Genomic DNA, 25419 nt, shown 5'->3' on the forward strand with positions numbered 1-25419 from the left:
TGTGTGGAACCAGCCTTCCAGGCTTCTCCCCTCTGCTCATGTCTTCTGTCCAGCTCTTAATCCCATCCATCTGACCATAGATCCTTTTTACACCAAAGCCGAAGAGGTGATCATGCATACGCGGTCGTGGAAATAACCATGGAGCCTGGAAGATGGGGTCACAAATCAGAGTTTGGTTTGAATTCAGGCTTCATCACTTGCTGTGCAACAATGGTCAGTTACTTAACTTCTGTAAGCCTCAAGTTCCCTATATGAAAAATGGGGAAAGAATAATGATGGTGAGGATGAAGTGAAGCCCTAGAGTAAGTAAGGTGAGCTCTCAGTAAGGCAGCAAATATAGTAAACAATCACTAACTGTTAGCCATTCGTAGCCCGGGCAGCAGCTGCAGCAAAGTCAGTTACAGGGTCGTTGCATCTGCACGGAAACTCAGAGAGAGGCGGCGAGGGAGGGGGAGGGGTTGTTTAGCATTAATATGCAAGGTGGATGATATGGATTAAACCAGTGATCAATGGATAATTCTAAATGGCTGAATAGAAAAATGGCTGCTTTGGGAACCACAGACCAGCCCTAAATAACTGCTTGAAGTTTTGCTGTCATCCAAGCCCGATTTATACTTGCCCGCTCATAGGATTTTGCATGGATGTATGTTATTCTTCTGACCATTTGCCTTTTTATTTGCTTTTAAATGTGTGGTTAAAATCTGGGCCATTTTGAAAAATCCTTTTGGCTTTTTGAATTTTAAATTGAATTGGCTTTTGCAATCCATTTTTATTCTTAAGCCTGATTAGAATTAATTCCCCGCACCTGTTCTTTTCTCATTTGTGAGCTACCTGCCCTGGCTTCTGTAAGCTGTTCCAGTAGGGGTGGAATTTGTCTTCTGGGTCGTTGAGGTTTCTGCAAGGATACTTAAGAAAATGTCAGAGAAATAGAAGAAATCCTAGTGGAAAAACAAATGACACAGCCTAATGTGTGCAGTTAATGGAAATCTAATTTAATTTTATCACCAGCGGATGTCTCTCAAACAGAAAGCTAAGTGAGAGGCAGCCACTTTAAGGGCCCTGGAACCAAGGCTGAGATGAGTGATTTATTCCCAGCGGGGGAATAATTGGCTAAGTGATCTTAGCTTCTCTGGGTCTTCACCTCTCTGCAGTTCATTTCCTTACTTGGGGTTGGCTGGGCTGCTCTCTCAAGTCCCTTCTAGCTCCAATGTTTCATTTGCTCTAGAAATAAGAGCTGACTTGTGTACATGGTTTTATTCTCCTGTGCTGTATTGTGCTGACGGTGTCATGAATTACTGCTTTCCCTTCTTTCAGAGTTTTCCAAACTTTAGTCTTTAGTATACGTTATGGGTATTTTTTGGTTATACCTATGTATTGTAAATACTGTAGATATTCGTTTTTAAAAAGTAGTCTTCAAGTGACTGACTTCTTTTACTTAGCATTGTCCTAAGCTGTACTACCTGGGGGAAGATACTTTGAGATGATATCTTTCTCATCATATTTTGCCCCAGTATCTTTATCATCCATTGCTAATTATTGTCTGAAATGATTACTACTCTGGTGTTTGCCAAATGATTTTCTTTTTTTTTTTTTTAATTTATTTATTTTTATGTATTTATTTTTGGCTGTGTTGGGTCTTCGTTTCTGTGCGAGGGCTTTCTCTAGTTGCGGCGAGTGGGGGCCGCTCTTCATCACGGTGCGCGGGCCTCTCACTGTTGCGGCCTCTCTTCCTGCGGAGCACAGGCTCCAGACGCGCAGGCTCAGTAGTTGTGGCTTACGGGCCCAGTTGCCCCGCGGCATGTGGGATCTTCCCAGACCAGGGCTCGAACCCGTGTCCCCTGCATTGGCAGGCAGATTCTCAACCACTGCGCCACCAGGGAAGCCCCCTGATTGTTTTCTTTATCCATCATTCCTTTTAAAATTATTTTTTAGAATTTTACTTTTACGAAGATCTTTAATTGAATAAATGTATATGGGAGAAGGTAATCATTTATATTAGCATGGTTTCATGTGGATATTTCTTTATTTTGTGGGTTAGGGTCCATTACTAAAATTATTTGTTTTGTTGCTCAAATTGACCCAGATTCGGCCATTGGGAGCCTCTTCAAGTAGTCTTCAGTGTCCTTTGACATGTTCTCATCAGTTTTTGGCCCCAAATGATGTCCCAGGTTCATCTTATATTTTCTCTGCCCCAGCCCTGAAAGTCATTCATTTCTCTAAGGAGCCCTGCTTTTTTTTTTTTTTTTTTTTGTTAATTAAAAAATGGTATTTAGAAGCCCAGACCTGAGTGCACCTATTGCTACTGGGATGTCACCACTTCTAGGTCCCCCTCAAAGGACAGAAGTGGGCAATATATGCACACCTACTTCTGTTTCTATATCTATCTGTATATGTGTTTAGAAACATGAATTCATATGGGTACCTCCAATTCCAAGTCACTACCATGTGGCTTATTCTAGCCCCTCCCCATTTTCTTTGACAGTGACTGTGAGAAACCTGGTTCCCTTTACCCACAATATATTTACTTACTTGATCACTTCTTGAATGAACATAAGGTAGTTTCAGAAAAGTGAACACATACCTCTGTGGAACAAAGTTTACTATCTAGTGTACAATACTTGCTATGATTATTTTGTCTTTAACCTTAGAATATCCAGTTAAAATACTGTTTTGCAAATTTACTTGCTTTAATTCTTTTCTTCGCCACTCTCTTCCATGTGGCTGTGTCATTTGTTTAGAGTAGAATTGGCTCTATTGTCGCTGATCGTGTTCCATTTTGAGTTTTCACCACATCTGGTTGGATTTTAATTATTATTTAAATGTTTTGAGTACATAAAATGTTAATGTGATTCCACAAGTCAGAACTATACAAAAAGTCTACTTAGAAGAGTGTCACTCCTCTCTTCGCCCCCTTCCCACCACCTCCTCTTTTTACTCCATCCTATTCCCCAGCTCTTTTCATTCTGCAATCTGCTACCACCCACTTTCTGGTAGGCAGTGAATCTCTTTCATTTCTGATTCATCATTTCTTTGAAGTTTATTTATTTTTGTTTTATATGAATGAGCAGGTTCATGTATATTTTATTATTTTCCCTTCTTTTTTACATGAAAAGTACCATAATAAGTTTTTAAAAAGTAGCATATAATGTATGATCTTTGCAGTTTGCTTTTTTCACGTAGCAGCGTAGCTTAGAATCGTTACATGTCACTTCGGAGACATCATCCTCATTTTTTATTAGGTCTCTTAAGTACTCCATTGTATGGGTAGACCATAGTTTATTTAATGTCTCTCTTTCGTATGGACATTTCTTTGTTTCCAGTACTTTGCAATTATAAACAATGCTACAGTGAAAACCTTGTTATGTATATATTAATTCTGGAGGTGTATTCAGGGTGAATAGCCAGAAGTGGAAGAAGTAGGTCAGGAGGTGAATTGCAAATGTAGTTTTATTGGATATTGCCAAATTTACTTCCAAAAGGGTTCTACCCATTTTCACTTCCATCAACAGTGTATGAGAGTACATCTTTTCCCAAGCCTCACCAAAAGAATGTTGTCTTGCTTTTTAATTTCTACCAATACAACAGTTTAAAAATAATGTCAGTGTTGTTTTAATTTGCATTTCTCTGTTTGAATACGTTTTCATAGGTTTAAAGGTCATTTTCATATATATATATATATTTTTTTTTTTTTTTGGTGAATTGTCTGTTCACGTATTTCTCCCATTTTCCTATTGAATTTTTGGCCCTTAAACCAATGAGTTTATTCCACTTTCACTCTCTCTTCTTCCATATTTTGGTTATATTATTTCTACTTTGTCATGACATATAAGAATTGTATTTTAATCTTCCAACTTAATATCTGGCTTTGTTTTAGTCTCATATCTACAATTTCATGTATTAATGTGTTATCCATCAGTTTTTTTTGGGGGGGGGGTTTGAAATTTTCCCAGTTATCTGTTGCTTGAGTAAAGCCCATGCTTTGGTGGATCCTTCAGAAAGAGCTCATTCATGTGAAATTCCCTGTGCTCTTGTATGTTTAAAGCTTTTTCTATAGACTTGGTGCTGAAAGGCCAGCGTTGCTGGGTATAAAATTCTTGGTCCATTTTTTTTTTTTGAGTTGTTTGAAAATGTGAGGTCATTGTTGCCTTTTTTGTATGTTGTTTTTGAAGAGTCTGATGCTAGTCCAGTGGCTTTGCCTTTCTAAGTTGTTTGATCTTTTTGCTTGGAGGTCTTGAGGATTTCTTCTTTTCACCTTTGAAGTCTAATAGTTCTACTAGGATATGTCTTATATTTGGTTCTTCAGGTATCCATTTTACATGGTGCCCATTATTTCTCCTCCACTATTTTGTTTTTCCTCTTTCATGGACTCCAATTATATAAACGTTATTTCTTCTTTGCCTGTCTTCCATTTCCACCATTTTCTCTCTGATTCTTCTTTCTTTATCTCATTGTCCTTTTCTTGGTTGTTTTCCTGCTTTTCTTCAATTCTTCTTGCTAAATCTTCAAGTCCATTATTCCTTGCATATCTTGTAATTTAAACTTAAGTTCTGAGACGATTTTTTTTCTTCTCTTTCTTTCCTCAGTTCACAGTTTTCTGTTTTTCATTTATTTTTGTTCTTAACATTTGCATTTCTGGCTCAAGCAATATTCCCAAATGCTTGTTTGAGCAGATTTAATTTAGTTTTCAAGTGTCATCTTACACTTTTCTTCTGCTTCTTGATTTTCTTTTTTGGGGGAAGAAGGTTAGATTTTCATCATTTGAGCTGTTTTGAGTGAATTTTTAAATTTTTTAGTTCTTTGTGATAATTTTCTATAGTTCAGTTGAATTTTTTTTTGTTCCTTTTTGTGGGCTGTTGGTTGTTTAGATTTTGTAGTTCTCTGGTGCCCTCTTCTGTTAGTGTAGCAAGGTGCAGAGTCTTTAATGGAATTTTTTTGTTTGTTTTAGTGGAAGATGGGGAATAGTTTTGTAAATCCTCTAATTTTTTAGGTTTGTTTTATTCTGTGCAACCCTAAATTTTCTCTTTTGCTTCTTTTACTCCTCCCTATCCAATGGCCAAAAAATATCTTACTTTCTTTTGCCCCTTTCTCTTCCATTGTAACCATGCCTTTTGAAAACCGTAGCTTCAAATTGGGCATACATTTGAGTCCCTTTTCTATAGTCCCTCGTCAGATCTGCTAGGATACTCTTAGGATGTTCACACTTACTCCTTCTGGTGGTGATTTTAGATCAACCTAGTTCCTCACTGGTTCCCTTCTTCTCTCTTCCCTTCAGTTTTTCTCAGCTTGTCCTTAATTACCCCAAACGAAAAGAGCAGGGTGGGAGTATAATAGCACTCTTTCTTTATGGCAGTTAGCTTTGCTTCCTTCCTTTCTTCCTTCCTTCTTTTTTACATACAATTATTTGAAGTTGGGTCACTGTTCGGTTTCCTTCTGAGGGCATGGTGTTTAGTAGTTTAATTTTCTGTTTTTGTTGTTCCAAGTTATTTTTAGAGGAAATATTGAAAGACATAGACTTTGGCAGCTGTATTGTCTTTAATTCTCATAGGAATAATTTGAGACCTTGGGAAGTAGAGTCTTTTTTGTGAAAAGATTTGTGTTTGATCCTGCTGAGCACTTAGAGGAACCAGCACTCTGGGGTTGCCTCAGTCCATTTTCACAGCCTGAAGTTCTCTCTGTTACCCAGGTGAGGTGATACCTGGCTGGAAGTCTTTATAAGAACTAGTCACTTTTGTATTCATTCTTACCATGAGGATACATCCTTCAGAGCACTTATCTAGCATCCCAACTTGGTCAGACACTGTGGGCTTCCAATTTGGCCTCCCTTGCATTGATAAGCTGTCAGAACCAATGTTCAGTGTCCAGTTGAAATTGGGATAGGCAGATAGTCTCAGTATTTCTCTCTGGCTTCGTGCTGGGCTTTTTTCTGGCTTTGTGCTTCCTCACAGAGTTTTGTGTAGTAAATCCTCTCTATTGTGTTACTTCTTTGATGCTTTTAAGAATTTTTGTATTTTTTAGTAGCTTTATCAGGAGATTTGGTTCTAATTATCCAGCCCGTTATTACCTTGAAACAGCAACTGTTTCATTCTTTTATTAAAATAATTTTTGATTTCATGGGACTTTGGGTGGAAAGAATGATAGATTGATTTGGTCAGTTCTCCTTGTTGAGTCAGTCTCCCAGCAGGTGAAGACCTGCTTTGTTGTTAAAGATGGTACACTTTATTTTAGTGCTTAAGCAGCTTCCGACTGATGACAGCTGTGATTAGTAATGGTGATTGTGATGACCTTGAGGACAGTGTATTAGCCATTGCAATGTGCCAGGTACTCCATGCTTTTCATGCATTATTTTATTTAATTATCATGAAGTCTCTTAATTTATTATTCCCATCTTTCAAACCATTACCTGAAGTTCAGCTCCCATATCACTTTTTGGAGTTTACTGGGTAGCAAATGGCAGAAACACATTTCAGGTCTTGTCCTGACCTTTGGAATTACAGGGTAGCAAAGTCCAGCACACTTCCAGTTTAGGAGGGCTTCATAGGACTTCGTTCCTAGACTGTGCTTTCTTACCTAGTCTCAGGTCACACTGTAAGGACAGTGAAAACCCGATTCACTGGTATTTCCACTAGCACGGAGAATAATGTGTCTTGTGAGGAAATGACTGCAAATAAGTTAGTGCAAAAGGAAAATGGAGAGATGAGCAAAGATCAGAATGGTGCCTTTTAATTTCCTAAAGACTCTCCATTACATGTAGCATAGTGCTTTGTTCAAAGTTGATACCAAATGAATGTTAATATCAGTATGTTCATTGACTCTAAGACTTACTGGGTTTTGTTTCCACATTATGTTTTTTGATATAGACTGGTCAGGCTACTCTTTTTATTTACTTATATTATTCTTCTTGGTTTACAGTTATTTGCTGGCATAAAGGATGGAGAAAACCTGCAGCTTTTTGAACAGAGTTCTCGCTCTGCCCATAAACAGGAGACACACACCCTGGAGGCCACGAAGCTTGTAGAGTTTGACCTTAAGCAAACACTTACCAGGCTTATGACACATCTTTTTGGAGATGGTAGGTACTAAATGCCTTTGTCTTTGGGGACTTAAATATTCAACAGTTACCATCTTCCTGAAATCATTAAGCCTACTGTGTCTAGACTTTTTGCTCTAAGTTGTGGCTTAATGGTTGAGGTCCTTAGTGAGGTAGAACTTATGGATTTCCTGGTTCATTCCGTTTGAGGAGCAGGAGGATATGAAAATGCAATTAGCTAGAGAAAGAAAAATGATTACAGCCTTTCATAAGAATGATAATGGATTGAGATCAGTATCATCGATGGGGAGGAAGTGAACAGGCTGATTAATGTCAGATTATTAATATACCTCAGCCGTTGCTGAAAGGATGATTGCGTGTTTGTATCACCTGCCGGGATGCTTCTCAGGGGAGATGCAGGGCGGGGAGGGGAGGTGCCCCAGCCAGGACCATGTTAGGAACTTGAAGGATGAGGGGATGGTGTCACAGGAAGCGTGCTGTGTGCTCTCACAGCGCTCACAATGGGTAAGTGTTCACAGTGCCCTCGGACCTGGCTATTCTCCCTCACTCCGAAGGGAAGTGCCGTGCTCTTACTTCAGGCATTTCGGGGGGTCATTTAATTGTTTTATCTGGGGTTGGGGTGCTAGATGCTGAAAAACGTCTCGGTAAACCTGTCTGGGTCCGAGCAGTCTGGATGTCCTTTAGCGTAGTAATAGCCATAGTAGTGAATGATGACAGTCAGAGAGAGTAATTAATAGTGTCAAATGCTGCATTAAGCACCTTTACAAGGATTTTTTTGTTCTGACCTGCATCTGTGATGTAGGTGTTATTATAATCTCCATTTTTTTTTGGAGGAGGGAACCTGGACCCAGAGCAATGAAGTACCACGTGACCACATTGCAGCTCGGGAGTATTTGAGGCCTGCTTTGAGCCCTGTCGTTTTGGCTTCGGAGCCCATGTTAGACGTTAGCTCTTTCGAAAGGAGAGATAGAGATCATTTCAATAATATTCCTAGACTGTGAGGCTTACGGAAGCCATGATGTTAAAAAGATGGGGCCTCCCCCTGGGTGTTGCCTTCCGACTCTCCCACCGTCTGACCCCTGTAGCTGGTCGGGGTATACTCTGTTACATTTCAGATCCCAAAGATCACTTAGAAACTTCACATTCAGTCTTTCTTTAATTAGCTAATAATAGAAACTGCCTCAGCAGGCCTCAGAATTATTCAACAACTCTTTTTATACTTGTTTTTATGGTCTGAGCTTTTTCCTCTTTTAAATTGTTAGTGTTGTATTCCTTTGTTCTTGAAAAGCAAAATTAAAAATTAGAACACACTATTCCTTGTGGCAATTTCTTGTTATTACAGCTGCTTTAGTGTCAGGGCTTTTTTTCCCTCTCCAAAGCAGTTGGTTATTCTCTGCAAACATTTCAATTGCACCAGCATCCTAAGGCTGTTACGAGACAGGTTATCGGTTTAGAATTGGAAAGAAAGAATATGCCTTTTAGACAGTTTATATGCTTGTGGAATACACTGACATTTTAAACACTTCTAAATGGTTTCCCCTCTGTTTTGTACCGTGTTTAGCAGATCATTTCTTTCAGAGCCACTAAGATGGGGTTTAGGAGTCCTCACATTGTGGTTTCACTTGCTGCCCTTCCCGGTTTACAGCTGTCTCCGGCACAGTCCCTTGCTGAGCACTGGAGTTTCGCTTTAGCAGGCGCTGGCCTCACAGCACAGTTTGGATGAACGCGTCTGAAGGAGAAGTGGATTGTGATCCTCTGCTGCCGGCTGGATGTGTTGCTGTGGGCAAGTCGTGTCTCTTCCGTTTAAGAGCAAAACAGGCTCACGGTTGTCACTGAGATGCACTCGCAGCTCCCGTCCCGGGACCCTGCAGGCGGAAGTGCAGGTGGCCTCAGCCGTCAGCTCCCTTGGGGGCCGCCACAGCTGCGGGCAAGCCTCCTTGCCCAAGGACAGTGCCCTTCCCAGAGCTGCCCACAGCCAAAGACTGCTTGTGGGAGGAATATAAAGGCCCAGCAGTTTGCCCCCAGCCCCCAGCCCCTGCCCACCCCCGTCCAGCTCCATCATCCCCCCTCCCCCCCTCCCCCCCCCCCACACCCCATAGCCCCTGCCCTGCCACCTCCAGCTCCATCATCCACCCCCCACCCCTCCCCCTCCCCCCTCCACCCCCCACAGGGCAGTTCTGATGGGCGGTGCAGGCCGCAGAGCTCTGGCGAGGTTAAGGCTTTGTTGGGCCTGATTGCAGTTGGTTGACTCCCCCCGCTGCAGTTGCCACCCTCTTCCATAGGTGCTGATTCTCCCAAAATAACTTGCTTGTCAACCCAACTTCCACAGGGTCTGTGAGCGGCCCTTACGTTGCAGGGCTCTGTATTATGAATGTTGTCCTGGTCGGGAGTGAGGTCAGTCGGTAGTGAGGATCCTGTGTCTTCCGTATCTTTTCATATTTTTCTCTGTCCACGAATCCCTGTTAATATAAATGAAGTGAAAGTGATTGAGAATAATAATTGGGTTTATGGTTGTTAGTCCTACTTTGTTCCTAAGATTGAGTCAAATTTACAGAGTGTTGAAGCATGTGTCACTTTAGTAATTTTGAAGTGTGCTCTTTGGGGCTGTCTGGTGCTGTCTGATTTGGAGAGGGTCGTCTTACATCTGGAGGTGAGGTAGCAGAGCCGTGGCTGCCTCGGGCCCTGTGGCGCTGTCTCTGCCCCCTGGGACTCGGGTGTCGTCCAGGCCGGCTGCACTTTCAGATGAGAACTGGCTGGCAAGCTCCGCCTGTCGGAGCCTTGGGTCACACGCTCTGACATGGGGCTACAGAGAGCCTTGCCTTGTGCCGAGTACAAGATGCTCAGTGGAAAGAGGACATCATCACCTTAGGACTCAGGTGGAGAGAGACTTAAGACCCACCTTTCCTTAGGAGTCTGCTGAGTGGAGAAAATACTTACTATGGTTAACCTTTCTGGCCTAAGGACTTGGTACAAGGAAACTGTTTGGGAGAAAGCGTGAGATAGCCATGATTGAATTAACTGGAGTGCTTTTAAGGAGCCTAAAAAAGTTGATGATTCTCTGGTGACTGGGTAGGGATAACAAACAGGTTCCCTACCCTAGAGAAATAAGAAGTTGAAATTGTGTGGGGTTTTATGTTAAATGAAATGAAATTATTGGGCCTCGAGGTACAGTGAAAAAAGTACTTAAATTTTTCAAGATACTTTAATCAAGACAGCTAATGTGCCAGGACTGTGCCTGTTTCATACTCTTTCTACCTGTAGGAGGTTGATACACAGGCAACCTGGAGACATTAAGATCTATGGACGAGGGAAAGTTCCTCTCTGCTTAGGTTCGTAGAAAGCTCAATTCTTGATATATATCTATATATATCTATATATATAGATATATATATATATTTCATCACATTTGAGAAATTTCAGTAAATTATTTCTTCAGATATTTTCTCTGTTACTTCCTCCCCTTGGGGACTCCAATTACATGTATATTTGGCCACTTGAAACTTTTCCACAGTTCACCAGTGCTCTGTTCACTTTTCTTGCAGTATTTTTTTTTCTTCTGTGTTTCATTTTGGATAGTTTTCACTGCTATATCTTTAAATTCACCAATCATTTTTTTTTCCTGCAATGTCTAATCTGCTGTTAATTCCATCCAGTGTTCTTTTCACCCCATTTTCTAGTTTCAGTTAGTGTCTTTTTTATAATCTTCTTTATCTCTACCAAACATTTTCAGTCTTCCCTTTAGCTTTGTGAACGTACTAAATATCATCATCATGCATATTTTAGTGTCTTTTTCAACTAGTTCTGTCATCTGTGTCATTTCTTGGTGAATTGCTATTTCTTTTTCTCTACTTTATGTTTTTTTTTTCTTCTTCTTTGCATGCCTGATAACTTTCTATAGGATGCCCGATATTGTTGACTTTACCTTGTAACGCATTGTGTATTTCTGTATTCCTAATAATCTCTCTGAGCTTCGTTCTGGGATTACTCAGAAACACTTTGATCCTTCCCATCTCCTTTTAAGCCTTGTTAGGCAGGGCCAGTGTAGGGTTTTAGTTTGGGATTAGTTTTTCCCACAACCAACTTAAGACCCTTCTTAGTACTGTAACTGATAACCCATGAATTATGAGGTTTTCCACAAGGCTGTTTGGGAACTGGCACCTTTCTGGTCTTTGTGAGCTCCCAGCATTATTCCTGCTAATCCTTTTGTGTGGTCTGTTCCCTGGCCTCGGGGAGTTTCTTCAACACACCTGCCCTGACATTTTCATTTGTATTGAATCTTCTGCAGATCTTCAGACTTCTCTCTCTACAGCCCTCTTCTTTCACCCTGACCTGTGAACTCTCAGGACAGACTGTTTCCTCAACCTGGGAAGACTTCTGGGCTCCTCCTGTGTTTTTCTCTCCCGGGGCAGTGTTAAGGCTCATCTTTCAGGGATCCGTGTCCTTGGTTACCTGATATCCAAGGTCTAGTGTGGCATTGTTTCATATATTCTGTCTTTAAAAAAATTACTTTATTTTTTTTTTAGTTTTTTGAAACTGGGGGCTGGTGTTTTCCTTTTCAAAGAAGAATTTGATCAGGAGATAGATAAAATCCTAAAGATGCATTGTTTAGGTCTGGTTTACAGAAGGATTGCCTTATGATTTTTTTTTTTTAAGAACAATCAGTGAATTGTGCTTTCATGGATCTCTTGGGGTAACTGAAATATACTTATTTTACACTCTCAGGCTGTTTTATAAAATTAATCTCGTCTGGGGTGACTTCAGGTTTGGTTGTTGGTTGTGTTGGCTCTCTTACTTAGCAATCACGTAGTTGGAATTATGGTCTGCAGGTCATGTTCAGTGGAAGATTTTGTTTTTGTTTTTCTCCCTTTCTCTGCTTTCCTCCCTCCTGCCCTCCCCGCTTTGCTTATTTCTCCCCTGTGTGGGTTTACACCGAGCTCTTCCGACTTTAAATCCAGAACGAGGTTTTGTAGGGACCTGTCAGATGTACTCACCAGCCCTGATTTAGGGACATGGCAGGTCCAGCGCCCAGGGCTTGGCTCTCCAAGCTTACAGCTCTTCAGAGCTACAGCCCCAGGCTGTATTTGGTGATGATTTTTGTCACCCTTCTTTCACCAGCATGGAGCCTATTCCGTCCCAGCTTCTGACTCCAAGCGTTTAGCCTCGCTCAGATGCCAAGCCAGCAGCGCGTTACCCTGCAGGAGGCAAGCTCCTGGCATCTCTTCCTGATTGTGTACCCCAAGCCCAGCAACACTGTGATTTATCCCCTCTCCCTGTTTGCTTTTCTGTTCTGTTTCTGGCCAATGGAGGTATTTCTCTTATGTTTGAACATAGACCATGGCTTTTTGGTTTTCTCATTTTTCTCCTACCTCTCGTTGTGTGTTAGGAGAACAAGGAGGCCGATGGTGCCTTCTTGGCCTTGGAGGGCGCTTTGCTTGGAAGCCCAGTTAGTGCAGTTTTCATGGTCTGCTCCAGTGGAGGGCAGCATTGGGCTTTGCAGTCTGACACCTGGTTTTGAATTCTGATCTTGGCATTTTCTGTGTAAACTTGGATTAGATATGTAAGCTGTCTCCGTCACAGTTCCTCCATCTGTGAGATGGGAACAGTGGTGATTATTGTGCAGTGTTTATGGCAGCCTGGCATGAGTGTAAAGGTTAAGCTGGAGGAGGCATGTGAGTATTTAGCATGGCACCAGAGTAAATAAACAGCAGACGTCGATGACCTTAGCGTGCACTTGAGAAATGTTTCTTTTTCTTCATATTTTTATAAAAACCTGAGAGAGTTTAGATCATGGTCTGATTTTCAGTGACATTCATTTCAAAAATCACCCATTGAGTATTTAGATTCTTTACACACTTTTCCTTACTGAATTGTCACCAAAACTCCGCGAGATGAATATTATTCTTATTTTGAATGAATCTGAGGCAGTGAGAGGTTAAGGAACTTGCTCGAGGTCACTTGGCCTCAGGTGCTGGAGCTGGATCTGCTTACGGGCCTAGGATTGCTCTTGCCGTGCATGGTGGACCCGCCCATGTCTCTGGGATCAGACGCGGGAGGCGGAGGGTGAACCTTCTGTCTGCCAGGTTTGTCTGGAGCCGTCCTGTGCCAATGGGTCGGGGAGGAAGGTTGAGGACAGAGGGCGCGTGGCTGTGGCTCTCCCCTGGACCAGGTTCCCCTCAGGCTGTCCCCTCTGCTCCCCGTGTCGCCAGAGTGTGGCCCCTTAGCCCAGTGCCTCGGACCCCACACCCAGATTTAGGATGAGGGAGCATTGAATTGTGTTGCACTCCGTTTCTAACCCCACTGCGAGGTAGAGAAATGCTAATATCATTTTAAGATCCAAGCCCTAATCAAGAGGATTCCTGCGTATGGGAGTCTGAAACGACACTTCATCTCGCTGCTCTTTCCACCAAGCAGAAGACTCGTAACAGTGGGACCAGTTGCACTGTCAGCAACGGTGGGAGAAGTTGCTGGCCTTTTATTTTTCCCCTGGTACTTTGCATCTGTCTCAGCAGAGGGAGTCACTGTGGCCGAAATAGAGCTCACGTCTTCCACTGTGTGCCGTGGCGTACAGGTCACGTGCGTGCATCCTCTACAAGTGGGTGTGCTTCTGTGTACTTTACTGCACAGGACTGTATAGGGTACAGTAGTACAGTATCTATTTCAAGCCCAGGATGTCTGGAAGCAAGTGTAAAAGCAGCAGTGATGTAGCTGGTACTACTGTACTTTTCAAGGTACCGTACTGTAAGATTAAAAATGTTTTCTTTATTTTCTGTTTGTTTTTTATATATTATTTGTGTGAAAAGTATTATAAACCTATTACAGTACAGTACTATACAGCCGATTGTGTTAGTTGGGTACCTAGGGTAACTTTGTTGGACTTACGAATAAATTGGACTTAATGAACGAACGTGCTCTGAGAACAGAACTGGTTCGGATGTAGGGGACCTTACTGTAACACTGTATTAGTCTAAGGTGTATGACATAATGATTGGATACATGTATATATTGCAAAACGATCACCACAATAAGTTTAGTTAACATCAATCACCTCACATACTTACAATTTTTTTCTTGTGATGTCACCGATGCCCTATTTATACAGGGAAACCTATCCTCTTACAGTGTTTTGATTTTGAACCCTGTGAATATATTACTGTTCAAAAAAATTTTTTTTAAGAAAGCTATGAGAACAGAGCAATACCGAGAACTGTGAAACATTGCCTGTCCGCCCGCTGCTTGGTACGTATTCAGTTTAAAGGGCTGTGGGTCTGATTTAAATCAAGCAGAAGCAGAAGAGATGGAATTGTCAGGTGCCTTTGACCGTGAGGGCCGGGTAATTTCTCTAGTTAGGTTGTGCTCACCTGGGATGGTCCCAGTTTTTTAAGGATTTCTTTTTAGCCAGAGCGCAGCCTCCATCCTTTTTCTCCCCGGCTTCGCTTTCCTTCCTTGGGTGCCTGCCGTGTCCGGTGTAGAAAGCAGGAGAATCAGAGTTCTGCCACATTCGGCTGTTTCTCGGGTACCAGCATTGAAAAATTAATGCCCAAGAGCAGTTATTAATTGCGTATTTGTATAGCCAATATGGAAAAGTCTCTGCTTCAGTGGAGGGTAGCCTTGGTAGCATATATAAAATCACTGGTATATGCTCTGGTCTGGGCCGCCAGCCTTTTCAAATTTAGATTCTAACAGCTCTGGGAGGTGGTTCTGATAGCACAGTCCCATCTTTAAATATAAGGGGTATGGGAAGCAGAGAAGGAGTCCCTTCACGAGTGAGTAAGTCAGGGAAATGAATTACAGGGTGTGTTTAGACGAGATCTGTGATGAACGCGGGTTGGGTGACCTGGAATGGCAGCTGTTTAACGTCTGTGTCGAGTGTTAGGCGCCGCAGTACTGCGTTGGCGGCAGGGCTTGGTGGGAAGAGGCCGGGCCCCTGCCCCGCCCCCTGCATCCGGCCCTGATTGGTCTTGCCTGGTACGTGGTGCTGCCGTCCTGTGCCCGTGCCCGTGCCCCTGGTTCCCTGCGGTAGGTAGGGCCGGCAGTGTCCTGCCAGAGCTGAGAGAATTCAAGTTCTTGCTAGTCCTTTTCCACTCAGGCTCACATCACTATCCATTTTTTTTTTTTTAAATTGAAGTATAGTTGATTTACAATGTTATGTTAATTTCTGCTGTACAGCCCCTCCCCATTGGCAACCACCAGTCTGTTCTCTATGACACAACCATTCTGAAGGAATGCTCACCAGTCATTTCTGGGGTCCCAGCTGAGGGAATGATCCTAGACTTTGGGCCCTCAGCATCCTCCTTCAGGAGAGAAAGCAGAGCAGGTGCCTGCATCTCCAGAGAGCATCTCTGCCTCTGGGAAAACTGGGGCTTGCTAGGCCCTCTGCTCACAACCACTGGGCAGAGCAGCTGTTGCTGTACAGTGTGGAGATGGGGCAGCTGGGCTCAGAGAGGTTGATTAACCTACCCACGGTTTCACAGCAAAAAGGGCAGGATGAGACTTGAATCCAGGTTTTTGGTTTATTCTTCTACTTGGCTGTAGCCTAAAAATTAATATATAATTTTTGACAGTTGCTGTAATCTCACAGCGTTTTGAGACAATTTTTAAAAAGCTCTGAACTTCATTTGCAAATATGTTTTAGTAAATTATTACATTCAAACCAAAAAAAAAAAGACAAACACACATAAAATAGAAAAAAGAAAGAAAGAACTTTGGCATTATTTTCCATTAGGTATATAATATATGTACATTTAATTTAATTTAAACTAATCACCAATAAGGAGAATAGTCTAATGCATAATGAATATGTATGATTTGGACATGTTTACCAAAAATTTCCCTCTATTAATGTATAATTCAAAAAGCCTAGTTCTTAGTAGATTTTTTTCACAGACTCCTGATACTTGATGTGTGAAATAAGCCATACTTAACATAGTTTTTAGGTAGTTATTCAATATCATATCTTTGATACACGCTGCATGTCAAGATGTTTTTTCAATCTGCTATAATAATCCTTACTATAATTTTGAGGTTATGGGGAGAAAACAAGAAGAAAGTGTATATTTGGGGGTAATATAAAAGTAATTAATAAATGATTCTACCACCAGCTATGAAAAAAATTACTGTTACGTGTCAAAGTAACTAAAATTTAAATTGTTAGAATATGTAAAAGAATATGGTATTTTGATAAAAATTACACATTAACTAATATAATTTACTTTTTTTAATTTTTATTTTATTTTTTTAAACTTTGGGTTTATTTTATTTATTTATTTATTTATTTATGGCTGTGTTGGGTCTTCGTTTCTGTGCGAGGGCTTTCTCTAGTTGCGGCGAGCGGGGGCCACTCTTCATCGCGGTGCGCGGGCCTCTCACTATCGCGGCCTCTCTTGTTGCGGAGCACAGGCTCCAGACGCGCAGGCTCAGTAGTTGTGGCTCACGGGCCCAGTTGCTCCGCGGCATGTGGGATCTTCCCAGACCAGGGCTCGAACCCGTGTTCCCTGCATTGGCAGGCAGATTCTCAACCACTGCGCCACCAGGGAAGACCTATTTTTATTTTTTATTTTTGGTTGCATTGGGTCTTCATTGCTGCGCGCGGGCTTTCTCTAGTTGTGGAGAGTGAGGGCTACTCTTCGTTGCAGTGCGCGGGCTTCTCATTGCGGTGGCTTCTCTTGTTGTGGAGCACAGGCTCTAGGCACGTGGGCTTCAGTAGTTGTGGCTCACGGGCTCTAGAGCACAGGCTCAGTAGTTGTGGCGCACGGGCTCTAGAGCACAGGCTCAGTAGTTGTGGCGCACGGGCTCTAGAGCACAGGCTCAGTAGTTGTGGCGCACGGGCTCTAGAGCACAGGCTCAGTAGTTGTGGCGCACGGGCTCTAGAGCACAGGCTCAGTAGTTGTGGCGCACGGGCTCTAGAGCACAGGCTCAGTAGTTGTGGCGCACGGGCTCTAGAGCACAGGCTCAGTAGTTGTGGCGCACGGGCTCTAGAGCACAGGCTCAGTAGTTGTGGCTTGCGGGCTCTAGAGCACAGGCTCAGTAGTTGTGGCGCACGGGTTTAGTTGCTCCGCAGCATGTGGGATCTTCCCAGACCAGGGATCGAACCTGTGTCCCCTGCATTGGTAGGCAGATTCTTATCCACTGCACCACCAGGGAAGCCCTATAATTTACTTTAAAATAATGACTATTTATGTTTGAAGTATAGCCATAGGCTTCTCAAAGATGGGACTTTGTAGATTTTGCCATTTTCCTGTTTATGTGAAGGAAGACGAATTTAAGAACTGAAGAAATCCTTAAGGTAGTAGAAAAAGGAAGCGAATGGTTTATGGATTCGGCGTTCTTCGCAGGGTCACAGGTTTAAAAAGGATCTGAGCAAAGGATCTGAGGAGGTAAAAGGATCAGAAACTTTCTAGTCACACTGGGCACAGCTTTTGCCAGTCTGTGTTTTCTGGGTTAGTTTCTGTGCTGTTGTCGTCAGTGAGTTCTGCCTCTCAGATGCGTAATGTTAATCATCTCATGTGTCCTGAGAGACTTCGGCCGACTTCCCTGCCTTGTCACGCTTTGCTGGGTGTGTTTTTCACTGTGGAGCCATTACTTTCATTGCTACTGAAAGAGACACACCTGTAGGATGGTTGAGCAAAAGGAAACCGAGGGCTGTGGTGATGGAGGCCTTCAACCAAAAGAGAGCGAGGTTTGATGCGACCAACATATGGACATTGTATCTTGAGAATTTAGTCAATATTAAAAAAGTTTTTATCCAAAGTTATAATGTTTTGTAGTTTTACAAGTGGTAAAGCCAAAGTCCTTTGATAAAAGAAGGTTCCTAGAGAAGGGCAGAGACCGTCACACCGCTGTTCAGTTCAGTCCTTGTGCTTTGACACCACTGGCACTGACAGCTCGGATGGGTGTGCACGCAGGAGAGGTCGAGTTCAGGCTTAATGAACACTGATGATAGAGTTACTTGTGGTTATTTTGAGCGTTACTAATGTTTTCAAGTTGCTTTCTGTCTGACTGGGGGGAAACCTAAGCTTTCTAGATTTGAGGTATAAAGAGATAAACTTTACCCAAAGGAATAGAATAAGGAAATACAGGAAAATTAATTTGTGTAGACCGTACCTAACTTTGTTCCAGGCACTTAGTGGTGTTGAATTATATGAAATCATCATGTTAACCCTGAAAACTCGTCTTGCTTTTGGTAAAATTTGATCCAGGTATAAAAAGCCATGTATAAAGAATTTGTTTTTCTAAATTGTTCTCAGAAGGTGATCTGTGCTCACCTGCCAGGAGTTACAAAAAGAACGAATAACATGGTTTTGTCTGCCCGTCCTCTGTGCTCAGTTATACATCCCAACACTTTACACATTTCTGTTTGCCAGTGGGGTTGTCTCTGGAGCTTTTTCATACAATATTGGTAGGGGATTATTGGTCCCAAAGATGGATGAGCACACAGGTGTCCAGGTCCCTTCTTCGCAGAATTCAGTGGCAAGTAGGCAACTGGTCTGCACGTAGGGGCTTCTGTACAGAAATGTCGGGGGACTTGCAGACACTGCCCCAACATCTACATTTTTTTCCCGGGTAGAAAAAATGTTGGCGAAATTTCCTCAGTAATGGCAATGAATGAACTGTTGACATGCACAGCAACATGGGTGACTCTTAAAATAATCACACCGAGTAAAAGAACCCGGACAGAAAAAGAATACATTCTGTGTGACTGCATTTTCATAAAGTTCTAGGCAATGCCAGCTCGTCTGTCATGACAGGGAGGAGGTCAGTGGGTACCTGGGGATGGGGGGCTGGTGAGGAGAAGAGGCGGGGGTGATGGGCAGGTGGGGAACATTACAGAGGGGCGTGAGGAAACTTTGGGGGGTAATGGACATGTTCCTGATATTGATTGTGGTGATGTTTCATGGATGTATACGTATGTCAACACTTATCAACCATGTACACTGTATGTACGTGGAGTTTAATATTTGTCTGTTATACCACATGTATAATAAAAGGGGGAAATATTATATTACGACTGTAAACAGAAATCAGTTGTCACTTGCCATTGACAGCAGGTATCTAGAAAAATAAATGCAACTAAAACAGAACAATGAAAGAAAAACCTACCTTCTCCTATATCATTTTGAGCATAGCAAGGGCTCCTTTGTATTATAACTCTGTTCATATGTGACTTTTGATTCTTGAAATATCTTTCTCGACGGGCAGGGGATTATGTTTTAATGGTCAGGAGCAGGAGTTTTGGAGTCGGGCGGCCCCGGGTGTGGCCTGGTCACCTGCTAGCCGTGTGCCTATGGGCAGGACACACAACCTTGCTAATAGTTTTTCCGCCTATCTGTGAAATGGGAATGGTAGAGGTGAAGTAAGTGCTCAATAAACGGAAGCAAGTTTTGTTGCTGGTTTTATTCAGTGCCTGCTCTTCTGGGTGTCCTCACAGTGGGCATCTGGCTACTAGGTGACCTCCTATTCTGCCTTCTCTTCTTAGTGACCTCTGCTCTTTGCAGGCTTTACTTTTTTGAATTCATTAGTCTTTTCCTTTGTTAAATGATAATATTATTGTTTGTAAGTGACATATTTATGATTGCATAGTGAGAAATTCATCCTGGCATTTAGCATGTACTTTTTTGGTTTGTCTTGGATGTGAGTATATTTATCATGCATCTGCAGAAAAAAATGTTTTGACTTTTTAAAATGTGTTGCTCAAATTTAGCTGATCTTATTTTATTTAACCTTTTATTAGCTCTTATAAAGTTAATAAAAGTTAATATATCTATTTATGGAAGTGAAAGTTGATTAGTTTATCCTGAATTAGTCATATTGTTGATATGTAAGTTTGAAGAACAGTAAAAGTATTTTTTCTTTAACTCTGAGAAGATGTCATTTTCACTTATAGAAACTAGCAGAATTACCTGCTTTCCCATTATCTTGACCTAATTTTTTCCTCTGCCCGGTGGTTGCAGGGATTTGGCAGGTGATTGATTTGGTTTTAGAAGGTCCTGGAGCTACACAAAGTGTTTTTCATATTGTAAAAGACATGCCCAGTTTTTCACAAGTTTTAAGATTTATTGCCTCCCCTGAAAGTGTTGCAAATTAATTTGTTTGCTATTTATTTTAGTCAGAATGTAGGAATTGGTGTCATTAGCCGAAGGGTGGCTTTGATCACAGGAAAGGCAAGACTGCCTTTAATGCTCCATGTCTGATTTTCTTTGGTGTCTTTGCAGGGCTGGACATCAGATGGGTGGACTGCTACTTTCCTTTTACTCATCCTTCCTTCGAGATGGAGATCAGCTTCCACGGGGAATGGCTAGAAATTCTTGGCTGTGGGGTGATGGAACAGCAACTGGTAAATTCAGGTAGAAGAGAATCCAACGTTTATTTACAGGCTCTCCTAAAGAGCACTCCCTTCCCAGTTAACTTCATTTACAGGCTCATTTGCATCCACGTTTACATACTCCTGTAGGACTAGCCTCCGTCTTTCTCTCCTTGTATTGCCCTCCAGACTTTTCTCTGGCACTTCACTCTGGAAGAACTTCATCTCTCACGTCTAATTTTGCAAAGGCTCTTGGTTTTGGAGCTCTTCCTTATCAGCGCCCGGCATTGGTTTGTACTTCGTGATTTCGTATTTGTTGATCGGCTGCTTTGTAATTGCCCACAGGCCTTTGATGCGTGTCCCAGGAGAGTGGTTTGTCTTCCAAACTATTTAAGAACAAAGCCAACATATAATCCCTTTTTTTGTTCCTACTGCATTTGGAACCAAATTCAGCAGGTATTTCATAAATATGCTAAAAACACAATATAAAAATACTCAGGCCTGTGATGTTTGGTGGTTTGCCGCCCTCAGCGTTGGCAGTGCTCCCTGACTGGGGGGGGAGGGCGGAAAATGGGGGGTCTGATGACATTCTCCCCGTTCTGTAAGAACTCGAGAAGGATCTTTCCAGCTCTCCTCTGCAGGACCATTGCTTAATAATAATGATTATTTCTAGGGATTCCCTCGCGGTCCAGCAGTTAGGACTCCATGCTGTCACTGCCGAGGGCCCGGGTTCGATCCCTGGTCCAGGAACTAGGATCCCACAAGCCGTGCAGCGCAGCCAAAAAAAAAGATTATCTCTAAACTTAATTTCAGAGCTGTGAGGTTTTTTTTTTAAGTTACTATCTGAATTTAAATTTAAAAATACTTGTTCAGAGTGTAAATCCTCCATGGGAAGCTGGCTGAGACTGGGCGTGTGGGGAGGGGTCACTGCCTGAGCAGCAGGCAGAGGGGACCCGATGCGACGGTTCCCCGCTGCCCCCGCTCCTCCCTCCTGTAGAAGGACACGCGCTCTGTGGTCTGGGAGGGTGGTGGCTCTGGCTCAGGGCTGGTCACGGGCCTCCCACCATAGACCGGAGGGGAGCGGTCCCTCCTGGTGACCCAGAGCTGCGGATGGACCATGGGTAAGGTCGTGAGGTTAGAGAATGCGGCTGGATTGAGACGGGAGATGGGGCGGCCGTGAACGCAGGAGCTGGTGCTGCCTGGGCTGGGAGACCTGGGGCCTGGCCTCCCCGACCCCTCTTCCGCAGAGGCCCGGACCAGCCAGCTCAGATTCCTCTCCGCTCGGCCAAGCAAGGCTTGCGGGAGAGCTGGCCCAGCACAGCACCACACGCTCCTCGGATGGTCTTCCAATATTTGAAGGTCTGTCCTGGGGAAGAGGGAGCAGAGAGGTCGCAAACGAGGGCCTGTGAGTAAAAGTTGGGCGGCCTGGGCTTGCGTGTCTGAAGCAGCTTGTGTTCTGTCAGTTGACAGCTGTGTGTCTTCAGGCAGGTTGCTTAACCTCGCCCGTCTCGGTCCTCTCATAGTTAAATGAGCACAGCGACACCGCCCTCAAAGTTTCTTTACGAGGGTTAGTGGAGGTGATGCACGTGACGTGCTTAGCACAGGGTCTGGCACGTAGTAAAATTTTTTCAGTAAAAATTAATCTCTGTTGTTATTAAACATTTTTTTCGAATGGTGAGAGCCATTTATTAACAGAGAGCCCCCTTAGTTGAAAATATTTAAACAGAGCCTGTCCTGCACATCATAGAAACAATTTCTAGCCAGTTGGAACTAGAGTACCTCTTTGATCCTGGTCATTTTAGTATCCATGATTCTGGATTGAGTGAATGATTTTAGAGGGAGAAAGAAAATTGAGAGTGGTAGGAAACAGGAAAATAAAAGAGATGTATATGTATTTTAATAGAAAACACAAAATACTGGGAGCAAATACGTAAGCTTTAATCTCTTCTTGAGTAGGAACTAACTTCAAATACTTCTGTGGTGTTTTTGTTTGTTTTGCTTTGTTTTTTAGACAAAAGGTTTGCAGGAATCCTAGGTTTCCCCCCAGGAGCACATGATGTCAGGGGCCAGAACTCAGAAAGCAAATCGGGGGGGAGGGTGAGTCACATATGAGTTGTCACTTGGAATTGTGCTTCCTTTTATGTTTCCAGTATCCTTGATGGGTTTTTATGAGGTTTATTCACACAGTAATTGGCTGAATACAGTCTCTGAAACAGGTTTCCAAGTCATTATTGCACATTAATGAGACTGCTGTTCTACAGTTAGATCAGCCGTGTCAGGTGATTCTTGGCGGAAATGGCAAAGTGAAAAAAAAAGAAGACACCTAAGATGCAAATGTGTCTGAGAGATTCACCGTGGTGGTGGGATGTGCTTTCATCTGTTGGGAAATGGTACACATAAAATTTAAATTAAATACCTTGCAAGAGAGAGAGAGACTAAAGAAGAGGAAGAAGAAATGCTTTTATAAAGGAGGTTCCGTGTGGGCTTTGCTGTTTGAACTTGAAGTTCTTATGACAGAGTCCTGCTCCGTGTTCTCAGACTCGAATGTGTTTTGACGTCTGTAGTTAAGATGCTTCAACTGTGTGCCTGGCAGTCACTAACCACAGACAACATTTGCAAGTGCAGCTAACTTTCTGTTTTCTGAGTTCCTATGGTGTGGCGGAAGCCTGGCTCCGGGCACTTTATGCCTCTGTTCAGTTTGCCATTCTTGCTGTCTTTCCTCCTGTATTTTTTTCCCTCCCCTCTCCTCCCCTCCCCTGCCTTTGAAAATAGAACTTCAAAGAAATGCTAAAATTGATGGTTACAATTCTCCATCTTTATGGTCCTTCAGAGGTTCCGCTAAATGCTGAAATGACAACCGACAACCGAAGAGGCTGATGGGGCAGTGATAATAGCAGACCTCAGTGGAGCCCTGACTGTGTGCCAGCCTCTCACTAAATGCCCTAGAGGCTTTCTTTCATTTAACCTTGACCACACGGCTCTGGGTGGATGCTGTTATTAACCCCATCTTACAGAGCCTCAGAAAGGTGATCAGGCTCGAATGGCTGGCAGCGCCGCTTGCCCAAATCTTTCCGACAATAATCAACTACTGTGTTCTGCTACCTGAACAGTCAATTGCATGATTTTGAAGTGGCTAGAAATTCCTTTCAAATAAATGATTCTGCCTAACATAGAATGAAGAGCTGGAACCAAATGAAACAAAAGCAAACAAAACTCTGTTGTGTAGTTATTCGTTACTCCTGCAGAGGGGCTCATCCCCCGTGTGTATTATCTCTGTGATCGAGTGCATTTAATTAAAAGCATGAGATTAGATTCCTAATTTGAACAGGCAATGAAAACACTTTATTACACATTTAAGTTGACTATGGCGTGTGTGTGTTTTTGCGCACAGAATAAGATAAGGCTGTTCTGGATAGCTTAGAGAATTTTATTTCTTCTTCTTTAAGTTCTAGTGCCTTCACCATTGCTTTCTTTTTTTTTTTTTTTTAAATAAATTTATTTATTTTAATTTTGGCTGCGTTGGGTCTTCGTTGCTTCACGCGGGCTTTCTCTAGTTGCGGCGAGTGGGGGCTACTCTGTTGCAGTGCATGGGCTTCTCATTGCGGAGGCTTTCCTTGTTGCAGAGCACGGGCTCTAGGCATGCGGGCTTCAGTAGTTGTGGCACATGGGCTCGGTAGTTGTGGCGCACGGGCTTAGTTGCTCCGCGGCATGTGGGATCTTCCTGGACCAGGGATTGAACCTGTGTCCCCTGCATTGGCAGGCGGATTCTTAACCTCTGCGCTACCAGGGAAGTTCCTGCCATTGCTTTCTGACTGCTTAGATTTGGTAGTTATGACGTGGGTGGTGACTGCTGTCATGATGATCTGACTGTTTTTCCCTTGAGGACAGTAGTGAGTCACGTCTCCAAATACGACACACTTCTTTCCCATTGGGCTGACTCAGGCTGCTGTCTCTGCGGGTAGAATATGGAGCAGGAACATCTGAAACCATCACCAGGTGACTATAGGCTATAATCATGCCTGGAAGGAATTTACCATTTATTGAGCCCCTGTGAAATTTAGAAGATTATACCTAGGCCAGGAAGCAGAAAAGTCTCCATAGTGGAAAATAACTTTAAAAACGGAATCGCCTTCTTTACCTCTTCATTAAAATTTAAAACTTGACTCTTTGGGGAAAACCTTGTAAATACGTACATGAACGGTTTCTAGTTTTAAATAATCATTCTTTTGTTCATTTGTTTGTCAAATATTTCTTGAATGACTTCTAAGGCCATAGAAAAGCAAATAAGCATTGTCCTTGCCTTTCAGAACGGCGCAGTGCACAGAGATGTAAACATGGATGATTAGGGGGCCATGTGGTCCGTATTAGTAACAGAGGCGCGGTGGGCAGAGTGGGGAGAGGAGGGACTGGGGAGGAGTGTGCCAAGCCCTCGTCCTGGTTGCACTCAGGGTGGAATACTGGTGATAGGCGCACATGAAGCGTGCACCCTAGAAGAAGTTCAGTTCCTGTTGGCAAGGGCTTATGTACTTTGTCTTTGCTTGGATGCCCAGTTGGCATACCTAATGCTGCTTTTCCTATCTAAGAATAAATCTATTTGCAGTCTATCCCTCTTTGGTAGAAGTCTCTACAGCCTCTACACACATTTATATCGCTCAGTGTTACTGATCTAAGTTGGTGAACTTCCAGATGGCACAGACCAAGACCGTACCAGCACTGTGCTGTATACAAGCAGACACGCCACTCATACACTTAGCATCTTGTCTGCGTAAGGCACTGTGCTAGACAAAGAGGAAGATACAAAAAATGGTAAGACGTGACTTCTCCCTGTAAAACTTGGAGTGAGGCAGGGAAGATAAAGCTGTGTAATTAGAGCATGAGCTTACGTGCCATTCATGAGATGAGGCTTTGGGATATGCGAAGAGGGAGCTCTGTCCATCAGTTAGACCACTGGAGGTCTAACTGATGGTGCCACTGAATGATCTTGGCACCTCTGTCGAAAATCATGTTTGGGTTTATTTCTGGACTCAATTCTATTCCTTTGTTCTACGTTCCTGTCCTCATGTCCACCCTGTTT

The 25419-nt window shown here is 42.9% G+C and overlaps 1 protein-coding gene across 4 annotated transcripts in view; it reads left to right on the forward strand.

Moving 5' to 3' along the window:
- FARS2 (phenylalanyl-tRNA synthetase 2, mitochondrial) overlaps positions 1–25419 on the forward strand; it is a 453696-nt gene that overhangs the window by 100306 nt on the left and 327971 nt on the right. For 3 of the 4 annotated variants that reach the window (XM_061194789.1, XM_061194791.1, XM_061194788.1), the window contains exons 4-5: positions 6910–7069; positions 20257–20388. In XM_061194789.1, the coding sequence (XP_061050772.1) occupies positions 6910–7069; positions 20257–20388 (292 nt within the window). The remainder of the gene's footprint in view (positions 1–6909; positions 7070–20256; positions 20389–25419) is intronic. The other variant, XM_061194790.1, reaches the window with a different exon arrangement.

This window comes from Eubalaena glacialis, chromosome 7 (assembly GCF_028564815.1).
Source record: "Eubalaena glacialis isolate mEubGla1 chromosome 7, mEubGla1.1.hap2.+ XY, whole genome shotgun sequence".
NCBI classification, from domain to species: Eukaryota; Metazoa; Chordata; class Mammalia; order Artiodactyla; family Balaenidae; genus Eubalaena; species Eubalaena glacialis.